At 41.0% G+C, this 27,537-nt stretch overlaps 3 protein-coding genes and 1 pseudogene across 3 annotated transcripts in view; 2 read left to right on the plus strand and 2 right to left on the minus strand.

Annotated features, from left to right (window-relative positions):
- Window positions 1-6,670, plus strand: part of LOC139478465 (zinc finger protein 367-like) — an 18,022-nt gene extending 11,352 nt beyond the window's left edge. Inside the window, exon 4 of the mRNA XM_071260934.1 lies at window positions 66-6,670. Within this exon, the coding sequence (XP_071117035.1) occupies window positions 66-270 (205 nt within the window). The 3' untranslated portion in view covers window positions 271-6,670. The remainder of the gene's footprint in view (window positions 1-65) is intronic.
- Window positions 6,358-20,352, minus strand: LOC139478464 (translation initiation factor eIF2B subunit beta-like). The gene is made up of 13 exons (XM_071260932.1): window positions 20,238-20,352; window positions 19,824-19,910; window positions 19,326-19,445; window positions 18,447-18,495; window positions 16,411-16,470; window positions 16,044-16,093; window positions 12,849-12,945; window positions 12,151-12,210; window positions 11,219-11,352; window positions 10,185-10,245; window positions 9,535-9,594; window positions 8,815-8,951; window positions 6,358-8,105 (listed from the first exon to the last, which is right to left on the minus strand). The coding sequence occupies exons 1-13, from the start codon at window positions 20,312-20,314 to the stop codon at window positions 8,033-8,035; spliced, it is 1,065 nt and encodes a 354-aa protein (XP_071117033.1). The 5' UTR covers window positions 20,315-20,352; the 3' UTR covers window positions 6,358-8,032.
- LOC139478332 (uncharacterized) lies at window positions 13,611-15,935 on the minus strand (annotated as a pseudogene).
- Window positions 20,353-20,444: 92 nt separating the features above from the next.
- Window positions 20,445-25,785, plus strand: LOC139479104 (SET domain-containing protein 9-like). The gene is made up of 6 exons (XM_071261870.1): window positions 20,445-20,529; window positions 21,475-21,770; window positions 22,004-22,127; window positions 22,336-22,451; window positions 23,471-23,591; window positions 24,383-25,785. The coding sequence occupies exons 1-6, from the start codon at window positions 20,450-20,452 to the stop codon at window positions 24,468-24,470; spliced, it is 825 nt and encodes a 274-aa protein (XP_071117971.1). The 5' UTR covers window positions 20,445-20,449; the 3' UTR covers window positions 24,471-25,785.
- The last annotated feature ends 1,752 nt before the right edge of the window (window positions 25,786-27,537 follow it).

Raw genomic sequence — 27,537 nt, forward strand, 5'->3', positions numbered from 1 at the left:
GACTATCACAGTCCCAATGCCCCTTGTCAGGTTCTTCTCTAAAGTTGCCTTGTCAACTGTTGCAGGTATGATGCCCAGCGCAAGGAACGAAGTCAACTCAAGTCACCTGTAAAACGCCGTCTCTACGACGACAAAGACGATGAAGAAAACCTTGAGGCTAAAAAGAGCGGGCACATGTCGTTGACCTCCCCGTTACAGCAGACTGAACAAAGAGACAAATGGATCTCTGCACTGGCTCTCATAGAACTCGCCCGCGGCGTCGTGTCATGACATCGTTATCCGTCCAATGTCTTCACAATATTTATGGATTTTGCTATACAATTTGCTTTTATAATGGAAGTTTATTTATTCCTGAGGTGTTCAATGCTTGGCAATTTTTGAGCTCAGCATTCCGTGATGCTGCCGTCCATTTCCAATATTGCTCCATATCATTGTAATGATATTGTCAATGACATCGCAAAGCATAATTATTTTCACCCCAACAGTGGGTACCATTCCTTTGTTACTCAAGTTTGTGTATCCTAAATGCCATCCGTCCTAACATATTTATGATCTATTTAAGTTTTTGACTCCGTCCGAACATATTAATACCCGAGTCATTTCTAGCTGTCCGTCCTAACATACAGGTACCCGAGTCATCTCTAATTGTCCGTCCAGCTGATGTATGAAGTGGTGCTTGTTCCTTGCTAAATTATAACCAGGATCATAGTTTTCATTTATACAACATTTGTTATACATATCCTAACTATTTATTTGTATTGGACCTACCCTCATTTTAATTTGTTTTGACTTTGGAAGAAACTTGAAACATTCCAAGAAGACCGTCCGAGGAAATACTGCAATAGTGAATGTGAAGTAGGCTCAAGTCCGTCCTCTCTTTCGAGGGAGAGTGAAAGGTGTATATTTTGTCCTTTTTTTAATGATGTCCGGTTGTAGAAGTATCACTTGGTAGTTAACTGTTGTCATTTCATAGAACATCCTATTTTCATTATTAACTGGTGCTTTTACTATCATAATGCTAACCAAAACAAGGCAACACTTAGATCATTCCTAGAAATTGATGTGTTCATAGTGTCGTGTGTGTCCCATTTACAGTAAGTCATCCACATTGTAAGAATATCCTTGATATACTACTCTAAAGAAGTTAAACAACACCCAATTCTTTATTGCAAAGAAACAAACCATCCATGTGAATTAATTTTTAAGAAGTAATATATAACTTTATTATCCCCTAGTGTCACTTCTCGTGTAATTTATTATCAGAAACTTTGTGCAGAGATTTCACTTAGCACAATACAATCTTATTAAAATTCGATCTTTGTGCGCCCTACTGCTCCACAAAGCCTTAGCGAGAGCTAAGATCTGCTATATATGAGAACAATATGACATGGAAGATGAACTTGTGTGCATGTCTCACACAGCTGTGATTTGATAGGACACTCAATTTAGCTGTGAGGGAAAACCCATCCTGGTTTATTTAAGGAAGGGAGATAATGTAACTTTTCTTTATACAATGGTACTGCTGCTTTTAATGCAATGTATAAGTCACATAAGTCATGACCAAATCATGAAGATTGCTTTTTAAGCCTTGATAACATTGTTTCATTTAAAAAAACAATCAAAATATGTGAATCAATTTAATATTATCAACATATTTCATTTACTGTTACTGTATCTAGAATCAGGTCACAATATGTATTGATGTCGTTATAATATGAAAACAATGTCACAATCATAATCTGTTGTTTTTATCTAATATTATCTGTATTAATTCAGATTGAAACTAAAGATATATTGAATCAAAATAAGAACATCTCAAACCTATCATGAACATTCTAAAAAACATATCATTACATTTGTTCACAGCATAATGTACTTAATGTCAGAAGTAGAAACTGACAATGTCCACGGTCCTCCCACCCATGTTGTATACACTACATAGCCCACGTTCCAAACTGTCCATTGACGCCACCATCCAATGCCATCTCCGTCCTTCATTCCTACAGTATCTCGAGGCAATAGTCTCCCTTCCAACCCAGAATGGACAACGGTGCAAATATTCCTGTAGATTTCACGTCTCCATGAGTCACAAGTATCCGTGTTATATTTTCAAGAGAAATGTGTGGTAATATATTTAATGTTTTTAAGTTCATCAACCTCCTGCATTCCATCCTATTTAAAACAATGTGTTCGTGTGTTAGATGCTGTAGAGGCATATATGTTCTACATATATTGATGTGTGTTCTGTGATTGTGTGATGAGTCATGTGGTGATTATTAACCCTTACCCTGTCAACCAACACCATGAAAGTTATCTGTCAGAACATGTCTAGACATATGACCCATATGATGTTAAATCCCAACACATGGCCTGTATGATGTTAAATCCCTAGACATGACCCGTATGATGTTAAATCCCTACACATGACCTGTATGATGTTAAGTCCCTACACATGGCCTGTATGATGTTAAATCCCTAGACATGACCCGTATGATGTTAAATCCCTACACATGACCTGTATGATGTTAACTTCCTACACATGACCTGTATGATGTTAAGTCCCTACACATGGCCTGTATGATGTTAAGTCCCTACACATGGCCTGTATGATGTTAAGTCCCTACACATAACCTGTATGATGTTAAGTCCCTACACATGGCCTGTATGATGTTAAGTCCCTACACATGACCCGTATGATGTTAAGTCCCTACACATAACCTGTATGATGTTAAGTCCCTACACATGGCCTGTATGATGTTAAATCCCTACACATGACCTGTATGATGTTAAGTCCCTAGACATGGCCTGTATGATGTTAAATCCCTACACATGACCTGTATGATGTTAAGTCCCTACACATGGCCTGTATGATGTTAAATCCCTAGACATGACCTGTATGATGTTAAATCCCTACACATGACCTGTATGATGTTAAGTCCCTACACATGGCCTGTATGATGTTAAATCCCTACACATAACCTGTATGATGTTAAATCCCTACACATGACCTGTATGATGTTAAATCCCTACACATGACCTGTATGATGTTAAATTCCTACACATGACCTGTATGATGTTAAATCCCTACACATGACCTGTATGATGTTAACTTCCTACACATGACCTGTAGGATGTTAAGTCCAAAAGGAAACTAATATAATCAGCTTTGTAGGAGTTGAAAGATAAACATGCTTAAGTCATTAACTAATAAATAAATGCCTTGACTTGCAAAAGATATATGATTATGCAACAAGTCCAGTACTGCCAGTCTGTGCATCCTGATATCAAGTATTAACCTGTCATTACACAATAGATAGAATATGACTTGTCCAAGCAGTGACCAGAGCTAAGAGGGGTGGTGGGCTAGCCTTGTGGTTAAAGTGTTCTCCTGTCTCACCGAAGTCCCAGGTTTAATTAATATTGCCAAAAGTGGCATAAAACCCAACTCCACTACAGAGTGCAGTCATATTTTACCCCTGGGAGCATATGATTTCCCTTTGTGATATTAGCATTGGATCAGGTCATTCTTTCTACATGTAGCGTTCATGACACAGGAATATGCTTCATTGTACAAATTCCGTGTATCGCTAGCTACCTACTACAGAACTATGGTCGCCATTTCTCAGTTCAGTATGGAGCTACAGGGTTAATGTTATTACATATCGGGTTCAAATGTGCTTTCCAATCCCTTAATACCAAAAAGTATATTTCAATTATACTCTGAAATGTTTGTCAACTTCAGTGAAGGTCACCATGGAAGAATAATACCAGTCCGTTATTCACGGTCCAGTGACCCCTATTCATACCCTGATGTTTATACTAGATATCCACCTGCGTCGTTATTTCTATCTGTTTGAGGATCAATTCTTACTCCAATCAGCCACATGGTATTAGTCTGTCATCAATACTGTTCGAATCAGTGTAACAGCTCAAGTAATGGTATGCATGTACAGGTAAAGTGTGACTTTCCAAACATTCTGATAAGCTATATTCCTGACGAATATTTCTGCTTGTGTTGACAGGGCAATGGTGTTGTGTAGTTTTTATGTAGAGCTGTACACTGTACCATAATCCAGTCCTGTCCACCAGTCAACTAGTTCCAGGTTCTTTGTGATATTTTGACTTATAAATCTACAACCGTGTACAATAATAATTGTATATATCATACACATATATTTATTTTCTATTTATTTATTTAATGCATAATTAATCCATGAATTTCATTTCAGACCCTAGAACATTTGTAAAGAGTGCAATGAAGTTTCAGAATACTACTTCCATGTGGTTAATTACCTGTTTTTGTGATGTAAACTGTAAGTTTCTTAAAGCTGCTTAGGATCAGATTGTCACGGTGGTTATCCTATCAAAAGCATAGTAAAGGATTTGTTTCAATAGAGAAATATCCCCAGGAACAAGTCAAGCAGCCCCATACTGGGTATAAGGCCACACATTTTGTATTTTTTGCTTCACAGGCCCACCGCCTCTACTGAAAAGCAGCTGGACAAGAAATAAATTAAACATAACAATATTCATTTTTATTATGTCTCCCAGTAGTAATATAGTTCCTCTTATACTACACAAAATGTTACATACTATATCACTATCGGTGATTCAAGAAGCCAGCTGCAGTTTTGACTCCACTACAGAATGACTTTCAAATAAATAAATGATTAACATAGCTATTTATGTTTTGACCAACCTTGAGTGGAAAAGCTGGAATAAATCCATGAAAAACAAAATTAAAAAAGTGTGGCCTTAGCAACTGTATTTAACTTCCCTGTGACTCCATTCAAGACTCCATAGAACTCTTAACTTTTCAATTACCAATGTTCAATAAACCCATCTTGTATTTTAGTTTGAAAAGAATGACATTTTATTTAGTCCATAGCCAATGATATTTTACAGGATTTTCACCTGCCTCTCTTACATGATGATATGCAATATAGATATTTATCCCCTCCACTCCAAGCTGGTCCTAGATTGTCAGCAGGGTCAGGAATCATTCAGAACATATTGATGAAATCTCTTTCATGTGTGGCCTACTGTAACGAGAAACAGGATGAGAGGCCACACCTGCATTCATCGGGGATACCAACAAGCATTCCCAGTCTCAGGGTGCTGTATCTGTCCAGTGAGGGAAACAGTTGTAGAAGCAGCTTTGAACAGTATTTCCATCATATCGCATGTTGAATTCCTGTGACAGGAAAATCTAAGGTGTGGTGTCAGTCTGGATGCTGACAGACCAGGGTTCATCCTGCATTGTGGGTTGCTGTACTTAGTCCATGGGGTTTGTCATGAGGTTTGTCATGGGGTTTGTCATGAGGTGTACCATATTCACCGTATTAAGTGCACCGCTCCAATCAGCACCTCCTGGCCAACTTCTAGACCCAAGATTGCAAGTTGTCTTTCAACAACGTAAGCACCCTGTCCTAAGCCCTAAACTATTTTTGGACAGAAAGTACAGCTGTGTAGACAGGATGTATATCGTAGACAGGATGTATATCGTAGACAGGATGTATATACTACACGCTGACATTGAGTTTTCACACATTGCTGGCATGTTAACACTGGAGAAAAGGCATTTTCTAAGTGCCTAGGACACTTATTATGGCAAATATGGTATGTCATATTCCATGTGATTATTTATATTTTGTAATATCCAGTGTGTTTTTTGTGGACTGGGTTATGGCACTTGTTTGGTTGTAGCATACATTACCTGACAATTTGTGGGTTTTCTATTTCGTTGGTAGTGCTAACACTTATATTGGGCTTCAAACCATGGCCGCAATCAACCCAAGGCAATATTTGATGTGTTCATACATTTTCACTCACTCATGAGATACAAAGGTTAGAATATACAATTTATACAATTTATAGAATCCATTGCATGAATTCATAAAGACATATAGTCACGTCAAAATTTAATTAAATGGACAATGTGATACAAAAGATATATTTCAAATCAACCTTTCAGCAACGACTTTGCAAATTTTCCTTTACAGATTCATCTACACTACTCAAAGGAAGTGAAGGACCACCAATTCTTTACTATTACTGTAGTTAGTCTGTCATGGCATGACAGATTAGCTACAGTAAAATGAAAGAATGATTTTTTTAGCAGTATAGTATGAACTATCTACTGCATAAATTTTTGTATTTTGATGTAATGGACCTTAAACCAAAAGTCAACTTCTAAACATGTAACTGGTTTTTCTGTAACATGCCTGTAACATGTAACTGGTTGGCCTGTAACATGTAACTGGTTTTCCTGTAACATGCCTGAACCATGTAACTGGTTGGCCAGTAACATGTAACTGGTTGGCCTGTAACATACCTGAAACCTGTAACAGGTTGGCCTGTAACATGCCTGTAACATGTAACATGTTGTGTCCGCATATTCTATGAAGGTCTGTCACCTGCTTCATCTACTGTTTGACGTTTGACGTATGTAGAACTCTGATATCTACATTTCCACATTAACCCTATGTAACCTACTATCATCACAATTTACATGTTTGTTTAGTGCATGGGCAATGGTTTGAAGTCAAAGTAATCCAGAGGTTTGTCACCTGTGAGTATATCGCAAAAGAAATATTTTATAACAAGGGAACAGTTCCTTATAACTTGTTTTTGAATTTTTGTATTTACAGACACATTAGCTGTAATAAAGTTATAACAGATATTTTGTTGATTTTCATTTACCTACAAAACTTCCTCCTTAAAAGGGGCGGGCGGGTAGCCTAGTGGTTAAGCGTTCGCTCGTCACGCCAAAGACCCGGGTTTGATTAACGACATGGGTACAATGTGTGAAGCCCATTTCTGGTGTCCCCCGCCGTGATATTGCTAAAAGCGGCGTAAAACCATACTCACTCACTCCTCCTTAAAATGAATGTTCGCTTGTTGATAAAAATTACCCAAAGGCTACATAGCTTGTGGTATATGCATGCATATGTTGGGGTATAACATTGTTGAGTATACACACAATCAGTCATCCTATCAAATGATAACAAGTTCTTTAAACATCCTTTAATGCCACTCTGAACAGTGTTTCAGTTACCATGGTTACCTGTCAGCTTCTGTTGCAGGAAAGCCCAAAGTAGATCATAGACATTTACTTTGGCCATGCCCATCTTTTTACCATAGTGCTGACAAACCAAAGCTCATAATCAGATTGAGTCCAAGACTGGATCCTGCTATCCGCAGATTTTTGGCAACTCGACCCGTGAAGATCCGGGGTAGAATAGGTCTTCAGCAACCCATTCTTGCCATAAATAGCGACTATGCTTGTCGTAAGAGGCAACTAATGAGATCAGGTGGTCAGACTCGCTGACTTGGTTGATGCATGTCATCGTATTTTAATTGCGTAGATCGATGTTCATGATGTCAATCATTGGATTGTCTCGTCCAGACTTGATTATTTACAGACAGCCTTCATATAGCTGGAATATTGCTGGTGGCGTTAAACAACAAAGACACAAGATGCAACTCTGTCCTGTGAACCATGGTGCCAGCATGCCTCCTTCAAGGCAAGATAACACCCCGTTGTTTAATGAATGGTTCAACAATTTTCATATAAAGGATATGAAACTTTAAAGTATTCAACGTGTGTTTGAATTTGAAATATACAACAAATGGCCCACAAGTGATCTTTGAAACACTGGTGGAGAAGAACAGCCATATTGTTTTAGCGAGAAATTGTTTAAAACCTGGGGTCAATTTTCATCTTGATAAAAATGCTGTCATGTTAATTGGCTTCCTATCATATTTAACTCTTTGGAACCTAAGAGTTTTAATTGTTATTTCAGATCCTAGTCTGTGCATGTAATCCAGTGTCAACATGATGTTTACAAAACACATTTTAATCCTAAGATAAACCCTTCCTTCATGCCAGCTTCAAATATGTAGATGTGCAAAAGTCAAATTATTACAGCACTGTTTCCTGGTTCTGCACGACCTGACAGCGTTCCTCTACTTCCTGCTCTCATAATAAGCTGTACAGATCCCATGAGGTCATACTGATACTGGTCAAAGGTCAAAGTTCATGGTCATCTGGATGATAAAGTTCGCTTAATAATCTGTAGACATAAGATGGTGCATTTCCTCCTCTGAAAAAAAGATAATAAAAATAAAACATAGGACTGGATTACCTGTTGACGTCACTACATGTGATAATATCTCAGAAAGCTGGACAGGAACTTAATATTTATTTTATCGTTATTACTAACTTATAACAAGTCACATAAAGGAGAGAATCACTGCCAATGGACTACTTGCATTACTACTACAGGCTACAGACTATTTATAACAATAAATGAAACCTGTTTCTTAAGGTGCTTGATTAGATGTCATTTCTATTTATGTTTTCATTTCAGTTTGATTTGATTTGTTTTTGTTTGTTGTTAACACCACACTCAGCAATATTACAGCTATATGATGGCAATTCGTAACTAATTGAATATGGACCAGACAATCCAGTGATTGACATCATAAGCATCGATCTACATGCGACGACATGCATCAACCGAGTCAGCAAGCCTGACCGTCAAGCCCCATTAGTTGTCTCTTACGACAAGCATGGGTTCCTGAAAACCAATTCTAACCCGGAATCTTCACGGGACCAGTTTTGTTTGATACAGAAAACATCCCTTACAGTCAGTTTTCCCTATCCCGTGAAAAGAAAATAGCAATCCCAAACTGGATATCACAGTCCACGAAAATGACTGGAGCAGAAGTTGGCGTTAAATCCTAAAATGACTCCGGATATCAACTGACATTAGACTGAAGAGAATCACATAACCAGGGGTATCTACTTACATATTTGAGATAAACAGAGTGACAAGTTCTGGTGGGACGTAGTCGAACACTGGGTTCTGTACATGGACTTTGGCAAGGATCTCTCCCTCGGAGAACTTCATAACACTGTGAGGACTCACGAACTTGTTGAAGGCATCCTACATTGAAAGAAAACATACAAATGTTTACTTTGCCATTTTTTATAGTTTTAACATGATTACAAATATACAACAGTATAATTTAGTCTCTATTAATCCCTGATCACCAACGTTTCACAATCTAGAAAAAACAAGGAACACACAATGCCATTTAGAAAATGGTCAAATGTCAAACAACTGGTAGTCTAGAGCACATCCTTTGTGTACCCCTCTGACAAGTATAACTGAGGAAGTGTTATCCCAAATATAATATTGTTACAATTGACCACTTTCTAAATGGAATTGTGTGTTCCTAGCTTTCAGCCATGGTAGCTGTTCCAACTTAAACTTGTCAGAGGGTTACACAAAGTATGTGATCTAGACTACTTTCATTTTTGTGGAAGCCTCAGTGACTGAGTGAGTTAGATCGCTGACTTGTATGCTGGCGATTAGGTGCCTCACTCTGGCAGTGTGGGTTCGAATCCTGGATGGGACTCAACCCAAAAAAGTACTAAAATCTGTACTTTACAGAGCAAGTGTTATCCCAAATATAACGTGTTAGACAAAAAACATCTTTAGAAGAAAGGGAGACAACTCTACACACCTGGTCATATGAGCAGAGATACTGCGGAGAGAGTTTGAACATGGCTGCACACACAATCAGCTGGGGACGAAAACACCAACATTTATCATAATAATTGCATGGAAGAGTTACATATACAAGAACAACACAAAAACAGATCGCCTTACCTTTTAATTAATGAAGACATTTGTCTTCAACAAATCAAAACTGAACTACACCGGTAAATTAAGATTTCATCAATATGACAGGTGAAAGAAGTCGTTATCTGACATGTTAACACACAGATGTGCAGGGTTTTATGCGTCGCACATATGTACGTCCAGTACACACACATGTAGAGAATGGACGCAGATAACATAGATGCTGTGTCCCGAGGGATGCACAGTGATATTCATTATCTGCATCAATAGCAGTAATGGGCGTCTTATGTCATCCATCCATCGTGACCACTGTCTCTTGATCATTGATTCAGTCCAGGCTCTACAGTAATGATCTAAACGTACAGTACACTACACCATTACATTACTTTACAGGGCCCTCATATTGCCTGCAAGGACCCTAATAAAAGTAGTTATTGGGGGTCCCCTGGTCCCCTGGTCCCCCAGTTTCGTAAGTCCAGGTAAAGGCCTGCGTGTGTGACATGTGTCTGATTCCTACCACCAGATACTTACAGGGACAGAGTAGTGCTTGGCAGCTAGGGCAATTGCATGACTCCCATTAATGGCTTTTAACCTGAAACAAAATAACTGCTTTGACTGGCATTTAGATGTTGGTGAGAAGGACTAAATAGAATTGGTCTACAGTATTTATCACAATGGAATGGACAATTAATATGTTGGGTACCTGAGGTGTGAGAAACCAGTGATTGACATCACACTGTGTGTGTTCCATGACACCCTACCAGCCAGGCGACACTGACATTTCATCACATCAACAATCATAACACTGTTTCAAAACGAGACACAAGCTACATTCAGAAGTATGATGAGTTGCGTTTATTACCCAAGATACATTTTGTAAAAACTACACCACTGCTCATTGGTGGCGGGACCGATGCATCGGTGGATCGCGATTGTTTTACTTCTCGATACAAGTATCGATCACAGTCGCACACTAAGTAAAAAATATTGATTCAGACCTTACATGTTTGCTTTAATAACTGTTCCACTAAACACTAATCAGTAGCGCAAGTTAATAGTGAAAACATACATATTTTCATTTGTTGTTCCATACTTGACACTGCCAACTGTAAATCTTCAGTGTGCCAGGTATTATTTGGCCATCCTCTCTATGAAAAAGATGGCTTAGGCACCACAGATAAGAGCACACGCAAGTATCGTGATGCATATCGGATCGTGAGTAAGGTATCATGATACTTATCAGATGGTACAGTTGGTGCATCGTCCCATCCCTACTGCTCATGGAGGTTTTGATCCTGACACTGTCAGCTGCTGACACAATAAACACTCAGACGCGAACTATAGCTTTCTGCCATTTCTCAATAGTGCAGCCAATCAAATGTGAATATAACGGTAACATAAAACTTTTATACAGACTAATGATTACCCTCATCCTCCATCCTTCAGTAATACTATGTTGTTTATTCTCCAGTAATCAATGGTAAGAGTCAAGATGGAACCATTTCAACAATTTTTGATAATTCTTGCCTTATGACATAATTATTAAAATGATGTAGTCAACTCACCCTCCATTGGCCATGACAGTGTGGGTGCCGATGATGACCTTGTTGACCCTCGACATGATGGCAAACACTGCGGAGTCCGTGATGACCGTCGTCTCGATACCCGACTTGGCCAGAGTTACAGCAAGCTGTTGGCCCTGAACAGGAATATAATACACTGAATGTCTTGATAGCCACTGGCTAGAGTTACAGCAAGCTGTTGGCCCTGAACAGGAATATAATACACTGAATGTCTTGATAGCCACTGGCTAGAGTTACAGCAAGCTGTTGGCCCTGAACAGGAATATAATACACTGAATGTCTTGATAGCCACTGGCTAGAGTTACAGCAAGCTGTTGGCCCTGAACAGAAATATAATACACTGAATGTCTTGATAGTGACTTGGCCAGAGTTACAGCAAGCTGTTGGCCCTGAACAGGAATATAATACACTGAATGTCTTGATAGCCACTGGCTAGAGTTACAGCAAGCTGTTGGCCCTGAACAGGAATATAATACACTGAATGTCTTGATAGTGACTTGGCCAGAGTTACAGCAAGCTGTTGGCCCTGAACAGGAATATAATACACTGAATGTCTTGATAGCCACTGGCTAGAGTTACAGCAAGCTGTTGGCCCTGAACAGGAATATAATACACTCAATGTCTTGATAGTGACTTGGCTTGAGTGTCAGCAAGATGTGGGCCCAGAATTATTGTGCAGCAAAGGTTTATGCTTGGACTGTTTAAACTTCCATGGTAGATGTTTTAATAGCCAGGACAAAATCAATTCTCAGTTGTTTAATGGTAGAGTCTCAAACCAGGAAAAGGGTGCATGTCCTTGATATAGAAAGACTGACAAATATATCTTCTCTTCTCTGGGGGGGAAGGGGAGGAGGTATCAAATTAATCCTGGTTTCCAACGATATTATTGACAAAAAAAAAGAGAAAGCACTTACATGGTAGAAAGGTGCACACTCAACGACGATCACCTGGAACTTCCTCTTCCGTGCTGCATCCTGGGAAACAAACCAATACCGGTACTCGTATGATCACAACGTAAACCCCTGTCCCAGTCTATTGCACATATTTCCTAAATGATGTGTTCTAGTTGCTGAATCAAGGCTTTTGGAAACAATGTGTGTACAGTAGTGCGAGGTCATCCATGGTCTGGTGTGAAAGTCAACATGCGGAATGGCATGACAAAGGTTATTATGTGTCCAATATTGAGCATCATGACCTTTCTATCAAACGGTGAGGTGGAATGTCACGTTCAAGATTGTTGCACTTACATAGCGACGTGCATGTGTGTGTATGTTTCGTGTGTGTGTTTGTGTGTGTGGCTGCTTGTACTAGTCCAGACTAATGCCGATTTAATAGTGCTAGCCCCCTGAGATACCATGCCATAGTTTTAGCATCAATACCCCACTCAGACACAGTATACTGACTCTGAGAAGACCAGTCCTTCTACAACAAGTACCATCGTTTTAACGTCTTTTGGTATGACACAGCCGGGGATCGAACTGAGGACCTTCCGTTCTCCGGGCGGACGCTCTACCTCTAGACCAGGGAGGCTGTACTCTTCTATCAAGAAACACTTCATATAATAACAATGTGTATCATACAGTCCTATACAAATCCAAAGAAAGACTGCTACCTTTAAGAAAGCTTCGACAGTTTTTGACTTCCCAGCTGTCATAATAACCTCATTAGAGTGAATGTGTTCAAGAGCTTGTGTAGCGATGTTGTCAGCACTGAAAGACAGAATCAGAGAAATATTTCTGAGTACATGGGTCTTACTATATGTATCAATACAGATCACAAACCTTAGTTGTGATACTTAATTTTCATCTCTTTTGTGTGACATTCTCAGTGTTCCTTGTGGCCAGGGTAATAAGAGGTTGCCATTCGCCAGTTAATTGATAATATTTTGTTTCAGACTAGTTATCACACCAGGTTATTATGTTGGTTGGTTGGTTGGTTGTTTAACCCCACACTCCATATTCCAGCTATATGATTGCAGTCTGTAAATAATCTAGTCTGGACCAGACAATCCAGTGACTGACATCTTGAGCATCAATCCACATAATTGGGATACGATGACATGCATCAACCAAGTCAGTGAGCCTGACCACCCGATCCTAATAGTCGCCTCTTACGACAAACATGGGTTGCTGAAGACCTATTCTACCCCAGATCTTCACGGGCTCTAAATGCTGTGAATATTACTTTGACACATTAATACAGAATTAGATTATGAAACGATACAATTGTAGGTTATGCATAGTATTGCCAGGTTAAATTTGTGATGAATCGTGACAACCCCACATATTATACCTTGAGAGATTTTATCATGTGTATTGATCACACAAACCTTAACTCAAAGTATTGATAGGAAAAAGTTTTATACACATTCATTTCAATCTGTAATGATTATATTTCATTGAAACATATCCTGATACTCGGTTGAAGGAGAGGTATCCATTCGTTAGGGCTGAGTCCAAATTTACTACCCAGGTACCCATCCCCCTATTACCCGACCCGACCCGGGTACCCACTGTTGGTCTCAGGAGATGTCTCAAAATGTCCGATTGGTAACAATTTTAGCATAGCCCTGACAAAACGTATTTAGATACATGTATTGAACAATCTGGTCATTCATACACTGAAGTTGAATTAAGTTATATCTTTATTCAACCATATGAAAAAATCAGAAGGAATGGGTGCATAGTCAGAAAGAAATGCGAACATTAGCGGCTTGTAGTGTAACCATAGAGTTCAAGATAATTTTTGTCATTAAACAATATATCACATGACTAACCACGGGTCCGGGTAGTCCTGTGGGTACCTGGGTCCTACTCAGTACCCACCCGACCTGGGTACCCCAGTTACCCGTCCCAGCCCTACCATTCAAACAGTCTAAACATAAGTTGCAATATACACCACCCGTATACACCACCCACCACCTGTATACACCACCCACCACCCGTATACACCACCTGCATACACCACCCACCACCCGTATACACCACCCGCATACACCACCCACCACCCGTATACACCACCCGCATTCACCACCCACCACCCGTATACACCACCCGCATTCACCACCCACCACCCGCATACACCACCCGCATACACCACCCGTTTACACCACCCGCATACACCACCCGCATACACCACCCGTAAACACCACCCGCATACACCACCCACCACCCGTATACACCACCCGCATACACCACCCACCACCCGTATACACCACCCACCACCCGTATACACCACCTGCATACACCACCCACCACCCGTATACACCACCCACCACCCGCATACACCACCCGTATACACCACCCGCATACACCACCCACCATCCGTATACACCACCCACCACCCGCATACACCACCCACCACCCGTATACACCACCCGCATACACCACCCACCACCCGTATACACCACCCGCATACACCACCCACCACCCGTATACACCACCCACAACCCGTATACACCACCCATATACACCAGCCACCACCCGCATACACCACCCACCACCCATATACACCACCCGCATACACCACCCACCACCCGTATACACCACCCGCATACACCACATACACCACCCGTATACACCACCCACCACCCGCATACACCACCCAGATACACCACCCACCACCCGCATACACCACCCGTATACACCACCCACCACCCGCATACACCACCCACCACCCGTATACACCACCCGCATACACCACCCACCACCCGTATACACCACCCACCACCCGTATACACCACCCGTATACACCACCCACCACCCGCATACAACACCCACCACCCGTATACACCACCCGCATACACCACATACACCACCCGTATACACCACCCACCACCCGTATACACCACCCACCACCCGCATACACCACCCGCATACACCACCCACCACCAGTATACACCACCCGCATACACCACCCACCACCCGTATACACCACCCACCACCCGTATACACCACCCGTATACACCACCCGCATACACCATATACACCACCCACCACCCGTATACACCACCCGTATACACCACCCACCACCCGTATACACCACACACCACCTGCATACACCACCCGCATACACCACCCGTATACACCACCCGCATACACCACCCGCATACACCACCCACCACCCGTATACACCACCCGCATACACCACCCGCATACACCACCCGCATACACCACCCACCACCTGTATACACCACCCGTATACACCACCCGCATACATCACCCGCATACACCACATACACCACCCGTATACACCACCCACCACCCGTATACACCACCCGCATACACCACCCACCACCCGTATACACCACCCGCATACATAACCCGTATACACCACATACACCACCCGTATACACCACCCACCACCCGTATACACCACCCACCACCCGTATACACCACCCGCATACACCACCCACCACCTGTATACACCACCCACCACCCGTATACACCACCCGCATACACCACCCACTACCTGTATACACCATCCGCATACACCACCCACCACCCGTATACACCACCAGCATACACCACCCGCATACACCACCCACCACCCGTATACACCACCCGCATACACCACCCACCACCCATATACACCACCCGCATACATCACCCGTATGCACCACCCGCATACACCACCTGTATACACCACATACACCACCCGTATACACCACCCACCAACCGTATACACCACCCGCATACATCACCTGTATGCACCACCCGCATACACCACATACACCACCCGTATACACCACCCACCACCCGCATACACCACCCGCATACACCACCCACCACCCGTATACACCACCTACCTTGTTTCCAGTTCTGATCTGAGTTCTCCAATAGCTTCAATAATCGAGGCCTACAAGAACAGAACAACAATTATTTTTGAAGATGTACTCCAGTTATTCCATATCTTATACAGGCAGATTGACACTGATAGGTTCACTGTTGCAACAGAAATCAGTTATGGCATTGTAGGCCTTGGCAGCGTGGAAAGTGTTAACAGTATCTTATCAAATGACAAGAAGGAACAGAATGTCATGGGATATAATGGAATAAGAAGGCAAGTAGAATATCAGCTTCAGGGTTAACCTTACTTCTTTGATATAATCATGAAGAAGACATTTCGACAATATAACATTAAATTGATTCTATGATTAAAAGGCATCCTCTTACTTTTAATGTTGGAATATATACACTGTAGTCATCAATTTGTCCCTCAGCTAACAGCAATTTCTGTAAATCAATAGAACGTACAAATAATATAAAAAATATTACACTTACAATCAAGTTGCTCCTGTAAACGCTACAAGGTTTAAAAACAATTACCACAAGTATTTGTCACAGAGTGTACACCATAGTACCAAATATGAAGACAATCCAGCGATTAGTTCTTGAGATATTGTGGCAACACCGTTTTCCAACTCCAAAAACAGATTTGCCTGCTGTGACCTTGAAAATGGGGTCAAGGTCACCAAATCTGACAGGTGTATGCGGTGTCTGTATATACACTATAGTTCCAAATATGAAGACAATCCAGCGATTAGTTCTTGAGATATCGCGGCAACACTGTTTTCTAACTCCAAAAGCAGATTTGCCTGCTGTGACCTTGAAAATGGGATCAAGGTGACCAAAACCGACTGGTGTCTGCGGAGTCTGTATATACACCATAGTTCCAAATATGAAGACAATCCAGTGTTTAGTTCTTGAGATATCGCGGCAACACTGTTTTCCAACTCTAAAAGCAGATTTGTCTGCTGTGACCTTGAAAATGGGATCAAGGTCACCAAAACTGACTGGTGTCTGCGGAGTCTGTATATACACCATAGTTCCAAATATGAAGACAATCCAGTGTTTAGTTCTTGAGATATTGCGGCAACACCGTTTTCCAACTCCAAAAGCAGATATGCCTGCTGTGACCTTGAAAATGGGGTCAAGGTCACCAATATTGCGGCAACACCGTTTTCCAACTCCAAAAGCAGATATGCCTGCTGTGACCTTGAAAATGGGGTCAAGGTCACCAAAACCAACTGGTGTCTGCGGAGTCTGTTACCTTGAAAATTAAGTTAATGTTACCTTGAAAATTAATTTAAGGTCACGAAAACCGACTGGTGTCTGCAGAGTCTGTATATACACCATAGTACCAAATATGAAGACAATCCAGAGATTAGTTCTTGAGATATCGCGGCAACACTGTTTTCCAACTCCAAAAGCAAATTTGCCTGCTGTGACCTTGAAAATGGGGTCAAGGTCACCAAAACTGACTGGTGTCTGCGGAGTCTGTATATACACCATAGTTCCAAATATGAAGACAATCCAGTGTTTAGTTCTTGAGATATTGCGGCAACACCGTTTTCCAACTCCAAAAGCAGATATGCCTGCTGTGACCTTGAAAATGGGGTCAAGGTCACCAAAACCGACTGGTGTCTGCGGAGTCTGTATATACACCATAGTTCCAAATATGAAGACATTCCAGAGATTAGTTCTTGAGATATTGCGGCAACACCGTTTTCCAACTCCAAAAGCAGATATGCCTGCTGTGACCTTGAAAATGGGGTCAAGGTCACTAAAACCAACTGGTGTCTGCAGAGTCTGTATATACACCATAGTTCCAAATATGAAGACAATCCAGAGATTAGTTCTTGAGATATTGCGGCAACACCGTTTTCCAACTCCAAAAGCAGATATGCCTGCTGTGACCTTGAAAATGGGGTCAAGGTCACCAAAACCGACTGGTGTCTGCGGAGTCTGTATATACACCATAGTTCCAAATATGAAGACAATCCAGTGTTTAGTTCTTGAGATATCGCGGCAACAAACAGGTGGGACGTACGGACGGACGGACGGACGGACGGACGTACGGACGGTCGTGAATACTATATCCCCCGCTTCGCGCTTTCGCGCGGCGGGGGATAATAAAAAAATATATGCTCAATTTTCAGATCCAGCTGTATCCATGGTACCAGTAGGATGTCTACCTAACAACTAAGTCTCTTAAAATAGAGAGTTAAAATACTGTTTTAAATATCTTTGTGTTTGTATTTTATGTTTTTCACCCCTATTTCAAGAGCTGATGATTAGGAAATAAACCTTAGATCTATCCTAAAACATCTCTGTTTGTCACCCGGACTTTGCGATGTTAACCAAACAATCTGTGTAACAAGAAACCAATTGTATTAGCCTATCACGTCACGATATAAAACAGTGCTCACATGAAGGGATTCCTGTGGGTCCCCTTCTTCTGACCGACCTTGGGCTGTTCTGAACACAAAATAACCACATTTCATGAAAAACAAACCTGAATATCACCATCTACTGCAGGGAAGCAAAGCAAACAAGGCTGTCATATTTCAAACTCTTTACAAACAAAATCACTCATTTACCTTTTCGAATTTTAGTATAATCCAAAACTAATGATATTTAACAAAACACTCTCACTTTCAGGCATTTGATATCAACATGATCAAGTGATATTTCAACAACAACAAAAATCAATCTCATTAAAATCAGATCTTAGTTCTCGCTACCGCTAAACAAAGATCTGAGGACATCCCATTACAGGTCACGTCAGACCGACCTTGCGCGAACTTTGACCGACCAATGGAATGACCAATCAGAAGGCAGCTTTCTCGTGCTTTACAGAACTAATTTCAAATTGGCGACTACGCTTCGAAATATATTTTGACAAATTCTTGATTACAAATTTGAAACCTGAACAAAAGAACATCCTGGAATGGCTAATAGATGGTCTAGATTGTAATATACTATGGATGCAGTCGTTAAACCCGTAACAATCATTCGGAGTTAAAGTTTTCGAGGTTGCATGATTAGAAATCACATTCCGACATTCACTTTCAAAATCTGGTAAGCGATGCTCTGATTGGTCGGATGAAAGGTCGTTCTGATGTGACCCCTAATGGGATGTCCTCAGATCTTTGTTTAGCGGTAATCAAACCCAGATCTTTGGTGTGACAAGCTATCACTTTAACCACTAGACTACAACACACTGAGTGAATATTCTTTCAGATTACATAAACTTGACTAGGCCAAGCAATGGTCAAAAGTAACCCCTTCACTGTGATAACACATACCTTGCATACTCCTCACGAATAATTTTGAGTATTCTTCGCACCATGTTACCAATAACTGTTTCTGTCGCCTCTGCTGACATCAAACGCTTTCCTTCTCCTCGGATTACCTCCATCAATTCTCTGTTGAAAATGGAAACATAGTGAATATTTGTTACGCAGAAGTTCATGATATTTATGAACATCAAAAGGACATCTATTACAGATCTGGTAAACTATATTTTGTCATCAAGGACATCATAACAATAGACTTTGTCACTTAAATAGAAAGTGATACTGAACTTGTATACATGCAGTTTTACAGTTAATATCAGGATATTTGGGAATATATTATTATTGTTTTAAAGACTTCAGTTTCTACATGATAGCCTAATATTGAGGTGCATCGGAACATAGGAACATCAGCAGGAATAGATACACACACCAGTTGGGTATGACCAGTAGTGTTTACCCCCGATGAGTGAATGTTTTCAGCTTTTACATGTCCGAAGATCTACTCACTTTGCATTAGACCATTTTGTCAATGAGATGATCCGCATAAGCAAGTTGACGGTTTTACATGCAACATCATAGGAACCTTGTGTCAACCTGCAAAAGTAAGAATTTGTTTTTCTGTCATTGTCAACCAGTAGACTACTAAAAATCGACTTAGGGGCCGGTCATTTATTACGGGGAGGGGTTAAACGAATCACTGCATAAACACAAAATATACATGTACATGATACAGTCATATTGACAATTTTGTTTGCCAAAAGAAGTATCTATATACGTCTTTGGTTTGCTCAATTTACATTTTTTAATCAAGTTGTAAAATTCCCCATATGTCTGAATTTGTGAAGAACAACATTGATCTAGATATCAACAGATTGATGTTAGGTAAAGTACGTGTCTTAATTCCTCTTTTTTGGACATTACCCTTGTTTCGTCTCATTAATGAACGTTTCTATGCGTTCGTTTAGATCTTCTTTTTTCTCCATTTCTCCACTTGGCATGACGAAATTATGGTTTCTGAATTTTCTTTTCACCGGATATGATTACGGTTATTCCCCTTGATATGAAGATAACCAATAGGAATTGATATTCACTGCGACCCTGCAATATGTCAGCCCCCATGATACATTCGCGACATGATAAAGAGTGTAGTCAACAAATGGAAACAATACAAGTATCGTTTTGTCCCATGGATAGCTTTGAATCTGAAGGACAGGTTGTTACTTACCACAAATGATTCATGTGTTGTCATCCCCTAAAAGAACCACTTAACGTAGAATGTGGTAGTAGAAATGTCTATGTAATCAAGATCGACCAATCAAGTTTGCAGTACACATTTCGTAATTTGTTCACACCATCTGTAGTAAAGAAGTTGTTGAAAAAAGTGAGGGAAATGAATTGGTAACAATAAGCATAAGCATCTAAGCCCCCTGATAATTGATATACACCAACCAATCTAGTGATTTATCCACTATTACCAGCTGCTTAATTATGGTGGTGTTGATCTAGCTGTACGGCTAGCTGCTGATACCCGCTCCTCCATCATTCTTTAATATCAGTGACATATAAAAACTGGTTTTCAAGTATGAACATATGAGTAGAGTAGATACAGTTGCCACAGCTTTCAGTACAGGTCAATTACATTCAATCCATAAAATGTTCTTAAATTGTGTGAGTATGGTTTTAAGCCGCTTTTCGTAATATTCCACCAATATTATGAGGGGGGACCCCAGAAATGATCTTCACACATTGTACCCATGACGGGAATCGAACCCAAGCCTTCAACGTGATGAGCAAATGCTTTAACCACTAGGCTACCCCACCGCCCTGATTCTTAAGTTGACTTGATCAATTTATGCCAGCACTTTACAGTGGTGCAGTAGCCACTCTCAACATAGACAAACTCTACTGATCAGTTGAGAGCTGGCATGCTAGTAGCAATCAGCGACGAGAGACTTGTGACTGTCTAATCTTAAGATTACATAACATGCCGAAATATAAAGATGACAGAATTCATGGAGAAAGAGACAGATGACATCCAGTATTGAATGTTATTGTAATAACCAGTGACAACTCCTCAAAATATATTGAGTTTGTGTGGTCTGCATGTGAAGTCAAATAGTGAAGTTGTGTCGTAACGATATTTTTGTTGTCCACTTAGATCTGTGAGAGCAGTACCAAAAGGAACAGACGATGCTATTATTTCCAACAAGGCTGTCAACAACTTTCTGAAAGCTTTCTTCATAAACCTTCATGATAAAGAAAAATCACATGTCAAGGATGAACACACAGTATTCAGGGACGGACACACAGTATTCAAGGAAAACCTTGACATCATGATGAAAGAACTTGGTTTTGTGACTGAGAGAGGGTGTAGTCTGTTGGAGGGTGGGGGGCAGGGGGTGTTTGTGACGCGGGGGACAGTCCCAGCTGGGACCATCGTGTCCATGTACCCCGGTGAGGGCAGTTTCTATTGATATACATCTGTGCTAAATACACTGCATTTTCTTATCCAATTTTACATCATGCTTGAAATTCTCCGTTACATTTCTTCATTATTAGTAAATTCTCAGGATATCATTATTGCAAGACGATTGAATGTACTCATGTTAATATAAATTGTGCGTTATGTTCGCTATGCTGTTGTCAACCAAAATGTTTTTTATTTTTACAAAGCCTTTTTTTTTCAGGGGCAGTTTATGAGCAATATGAACCAATTTTTTTCCAAAGTCTGGGAAATCCTTTCATATTTCGATGTATAGATGGAGTCCTTATCGATGGAAATGACAAGAACTTGTCGAAATTCATTTACAAGTGAGGTAGTTTCATCCCTTTTCATATTCTGTACAGTAATGTGACCAGATTAAACATGTCACAATTATCACAAAGCAAACATATATCAAAGTGCTAACACTGAGCTGACTAAATACTTTAGTGCAATGATCTTATTGTTACTGAGTACACTTTCTATAATATGCTTTGGACAATGCAGACTACCAATTCCTGATTGTTCATTCTGCAGGTCATGTCATGGGCGAGATCGAATGGGCCCCATTTTGTCATGTGACTCCACGTGGTTGACAGAGTACCCTCACAATCCCCTTGCTGTCGGCCAGTACGTCAACAACCAGTCTACAAGTAGGTTCAAGGATATGCTCATTTCGTTGACAATTTACAATGATGATCAATTTCATTAAAATCAGATCTTAGTTTTCGCTACCGCTAAACAAAGATCTGAGGACATCCCATTACGGGTCACGTCAGAACGACCTTTTGCGATTTTTGACCGACCAATGAAATGACTGACAAGAAATCGACAGTTGCCAATCAGAAGGCAGCTTTCTCGAGTTTTACGACACAAGTTTCAAACTGGCAACTAAGCTTCAAAAGATATTTTGACGTATTCTCGATTAAAAAAATTAAAACTGATAAGAAGAATATTCTGGAATGACTTATAGATGGTCTAGATTGTATGGATATAATCATAAAACCCATAACTGTCGTTCGGAATACCCTGTGTTAAATATTTTGTGGTTGCATGATTAGAAACACATTCTAACTTGTCACTTTCATGATCTGGTAAGCGACACTCTGATTGGCTGGATGAAAGGTCGTTCTGACGTGACCCTTAATGGGATGTCCTCAGATCTTTGTTTAGTATAGCGAGAACTAAGATCTGATTTAAATGAGATTGCAATGATGATCATTGTACTTGCCATAAAATGGTCTGTTTTGAGAACATGCTGATTGAAAAGGATACATAAATAGGTCTTTGAAAGGCATTTAGAAGTGATACACATAAGGAAGAGAATTTATGGATGTCAACGTCTTTAGCATGTACTCCAAAATGTTGTGTTCCTCATAATAATAAAGGTGACATCCATACATTCTCCTCCTTATGATACATAAATACTTGTAAATATCAGTATTCATGTCTACCCAGAAAGATTCGGATTAGAATAGGTCTTCAGCAACCCATGATTGCCGTAAAAGGAGACTGCTTGTTGTAAGCTTGTCATTATAGAGAGCATGACCACCATAATTATTTGTCATTTTTTACAACAAGCATTAGGTAATGGGGATCTGTTCTGAAATTCCCAAAGGGGAGAGAGGTGTGAGTAGAAACATCTGTCACACAACCATTTCTGTTGTTACAGAGTTCCCGGCCAATGTTGCCTACCAGGAGTTTGACATCCCCAGTGACTTCCCCTTTCGGCTTCGGAAATACATCCCTAATGTCCACTTCAGTGCGAGTATTGACAGCACCACACTCAACAGGTGAGATATTGACAGCACCACTCTCAACAGGTGAGATATTGACAGCACCACTCTCAACAGGTGAGATATTGACAGCACCACTCTCAACAGGTGAGATATTGACAGCACCATTCTCAATAGGTGAGATATTGACAGCACTACACTCAACAGTTGAGATATTGACAGCACTACACTCAACAGGTGAGATATTGACAGCACCACACTCAACAGGTGAGATATTGACAGCACCACTCTCACCAGGTGAGATATTGAAAGCTCCACACTCAACAGGTGAGATATTGACAGCACTACACTCAACAGGTGAGATATTGACAGCACCACTCTCAACAGGTGAGATATTGAAAGCTCCACACTCAGCAGGTGAGATATTGACAGCACCACACTCAACAGGTGAGATATTGGCAGAACCACACTCAACAGGTGAGATATTGGCTCAACAGGTGAGATATTGGCTTTGATTGGTCAGATGAAAGGTCGTTCTGACATGACCCGTGATGGGCTGTCCTCAGATCTTTGCTTAACTGCAACGAGAACTTAGATCTGATTTTAATGAGATTGCACAGGCACAAGTGGTCAAGCTATCTAAGGTGCTGTGCAGAGTTGCCTCCCCTAGCTGGTTGGGGGTTTACCAAGTCATGGTACCTGCATCACTGGGGGCTCTTCCACCACATTTAGCTGACATTCTGTGATGTAACTGGAACACCCAACTCTCTCACTCAGTGTATTTAAATATCCAATTATTAGTTTTAGATATGAAATGACAGATGGTAAATTAATGTATTTTGTTTCAGGCTCATGAGAGTTGTGGTGCTGGTGTCAACCCGGGACATTCAGTGTGGGGAGGAGCTGTTCTCTACCTACTTCACTGTAGTCCAGTAACCATGGTAACATGTCATACAGCGACATTCAGTGTGGGGAGGAGCTGTTCTCTACCTACTTCACTGTAGTCCAGTAACCATGGTAACAGGTCATACAGCGACATTCAGTGTGGGGAGGAGCTGTTCTCTACCTACTTCACTGTAGTCCAGTAACCATGGTAACATGTTATACAGCGACATTCAGTGTGGGGAGGAGCTGTTCTCTACCTACTTCACTGTAGTTCAGTAACCATGGTAACATGTCATACAGCGACATTCAGTGTGGGGAGGAGCTGTTCTCTACCTACTTCACTGTAGTCCAGTAACCATGGTAACAGGTCATACAGCGACATTTAGTGTGGGGAGGAGCTGTTCTCTACCTACTTCACTGTAGCACAGTAACCATGGTAACATATCAATCAGCGACACACATTGTGGGGAGGAGCTGTTCTCTACCTACTTCACTGTAGCACAGTAACCATGGTAACATATCAATCAGCGACACGGTGTGGGAGCTGTTCTCTCCCTACTTCACTATAGCCCGGTAACCATGTAAACATCTCAATCAGCAACAAACAGTGTGGGGAGGAGCTGTTCTCTGCCTACATCACTATAGCCCAGTAACCATGGTAACATCTCAATCAGTGACACACAGTGTGGGGAGGAGCTGTTCTCTGCCTACTTCACTATAGCCCAGTAACCATGGTAACATCTCAATCAGCAACACACATTGTTGGGAGGAGCTGTTCTCTGCCTGCTTCACTGTAGCACAGTAACCATGGTAACATCTCAATCAGCGAAGCACAGTGTGGGAGGAGCTGTTCTCTGTCTACTTCACTATAGCCCAGTAACCATGGTAACATCTCAATCAGTGACGCACAGTGTGGGAGGAGCTATTTTCTGCCTACTTCACTATTAACCCAGTAACCATGGCAACATCTCAATCAGCGACACAGTGTGGGGAGGAGCTGTTCTCTGCCTATGTCACTCTAGTCCAGTAACCATGGTAACATCTCAATCAGCGACAAAGTGTGGGGAGGAGCTGTTTTCTGCCTACACCACTATAGCCCAGTAACCATGGTAACATCTCAATCAGCAACACAGTGTGGAGAGGAGCTGTTCATCCTACCTCACAGTAACCATGGCACATACTGTAATATGTCTGACATTGTACTGTCAGGGATAAAAGCTGTAACAGGTCTGATGTTGTACCAGCAGAGATCAAATCTGTAACAAGTCTAATATTGAGTCATTGCATTGAGAGATAGTGTGTCATAGATACCAGTCGTCCCTGACAGTGAGAAAACACAAGTATATGTGCGATGTATCTGCCTGAAACAGATGTGGTTTGTATAGCAAATTCCACATTGTTGATTATATTTAGTGTGATTGAAAGTTTGGATCTCATTACAATAAAGGTTCCCTGTGTTTCCCTATGTGTTTGTCTGTGTATGATGAGGGTGAACTGGGACTGACCTGGGAGAACTGGGTAGACAGGCCCCGTTCCACACAGCGATCTTAGCGCTAAGACGGTCGTAACTCCCCTACTTGAACGTACACCTACAACAGTCGTAGCGCTAGGATCGCTTAGTGGAAGGGCCCCCTGACCTTTGTTTTGTTAATCATCTGCAAAGTGAGAGATTAGTTTGTCAATCTTTGTGACTATGATTGACAAGGTAAGGTAATGTGTTTGGGGGATTTTTGATTATCTTTTTTGTTATCTCATGCATAATATACACATACATAATTTTCTACACTGAAGTATTTCTTCAAATACAATTCATAAACACAATTTCTCAGGATTTTCTCTCCACCCGTGAAGATCAGGGGCGACTAACGGGATTGGGTGGTCAGGCTTGCTGATTTGGTTGACGCATATCATCGTATCACATTTGATCGATGCTCATGATGTCAATCACTGGATTGTCTGGTCCAGACTCGATTATTTACAGACCACCGTCATATAGCTGGAAAGACAGGATCTTCTCATTTGTACCATGTAGCTATGTATTTAAGGTAAAGTAATGTTTAGAGTAAAGCTTTGTAAAACATACCAACATAAAAGATGGCGATGAGAAAGGGAGCAACATAACTTGAAAATATATGTACAGGGGTACACTTACAATACAAACGAAAATGGAATCTCCGGTCTTGTTTGGATTCTGAGTCAGAATAGAGTCCATTAATGTGTGGCATACTGCATGGGGTTTTCCTGCTCCGGACTCCAACATATACAGGCCGCCATGATACTATTGCAATATTGTCTTGACATCCAATCCACAAATATTGTCAGCCATCACAAGAATGAAATATCAGGGACTAATTCTTTCCTGGAATTGTTGGTAAGAATATGGGTCCCCAGCAAACCCATGCTTGTCATAAGAGGGGACTAACGGGATCTGGGCTGTCAGGATGGTGACTTGATTGATGCATGTGATCGCATCCCATCGCGTTGATCGATGCTCATGATATCAATCACTGTATTGTCTGGTCCAGTGATTGACTGCTGTTTAATAGCTGGAATATTGCGTGAGTGGGATGTTAAACAACAAACGAACGAGCTTCCCGGGGATCCCACTATAGAAGTGTTTAGGAGTATAGGCAGTAGCTGATTATTGCCTTGCAGACATATGGGAACATAATCCGTGATTTTCTGAAGGAAACCAGAATGGTGCTAGAGGTGTTTTTCATTGTATTACGTGTGTAACTGTTATGATAGTGTTACCTGGTGTCTGTCAACTTATGATATTACGAGTCATCCATGTATTGTCGTCGGGCCATGAATAATATCAATGTTTCCGTAATTCTATCAGTTGTTACAACCAAGAAGATCCTGGTGACAATAGGTCTTCAGCAGCCCATGCTTCTTGTAAGAGGCGACAAACGGGATCGGGTGGTCAGGCTCGCTGACTTGGTTGCTGCATGTCATCGTATCCCAATTGCGTGGATCGATGCTCAATATATCAATCACTGGATTGTCTGGTCCTGAGTCGATTATTTACAGACCACCGTCATATAGCAGGAATATTGCTGAGTGCGGCGGTAAATAACAAACAAGGAAAAATGAGACGTGTTTTATATCTGTACAC

The sequence above is a fragment of the Haliotis cracherodii genome, unplaced genomic scaffold (genome assembly GCF_022045235.1).
Source record: "Haliotis cracherodii isolate W230 unplaced genomic scaffold, xgHalCrac1.p SCAF_4, whole genome shotgun sequence".
NCBI classification, from domain to species: Eukaryota; Metazoa; Mollusca; class Gastropoda; order Lepetellida; family Haliotidae; genus Haliotis; species Haliotis cracherodii.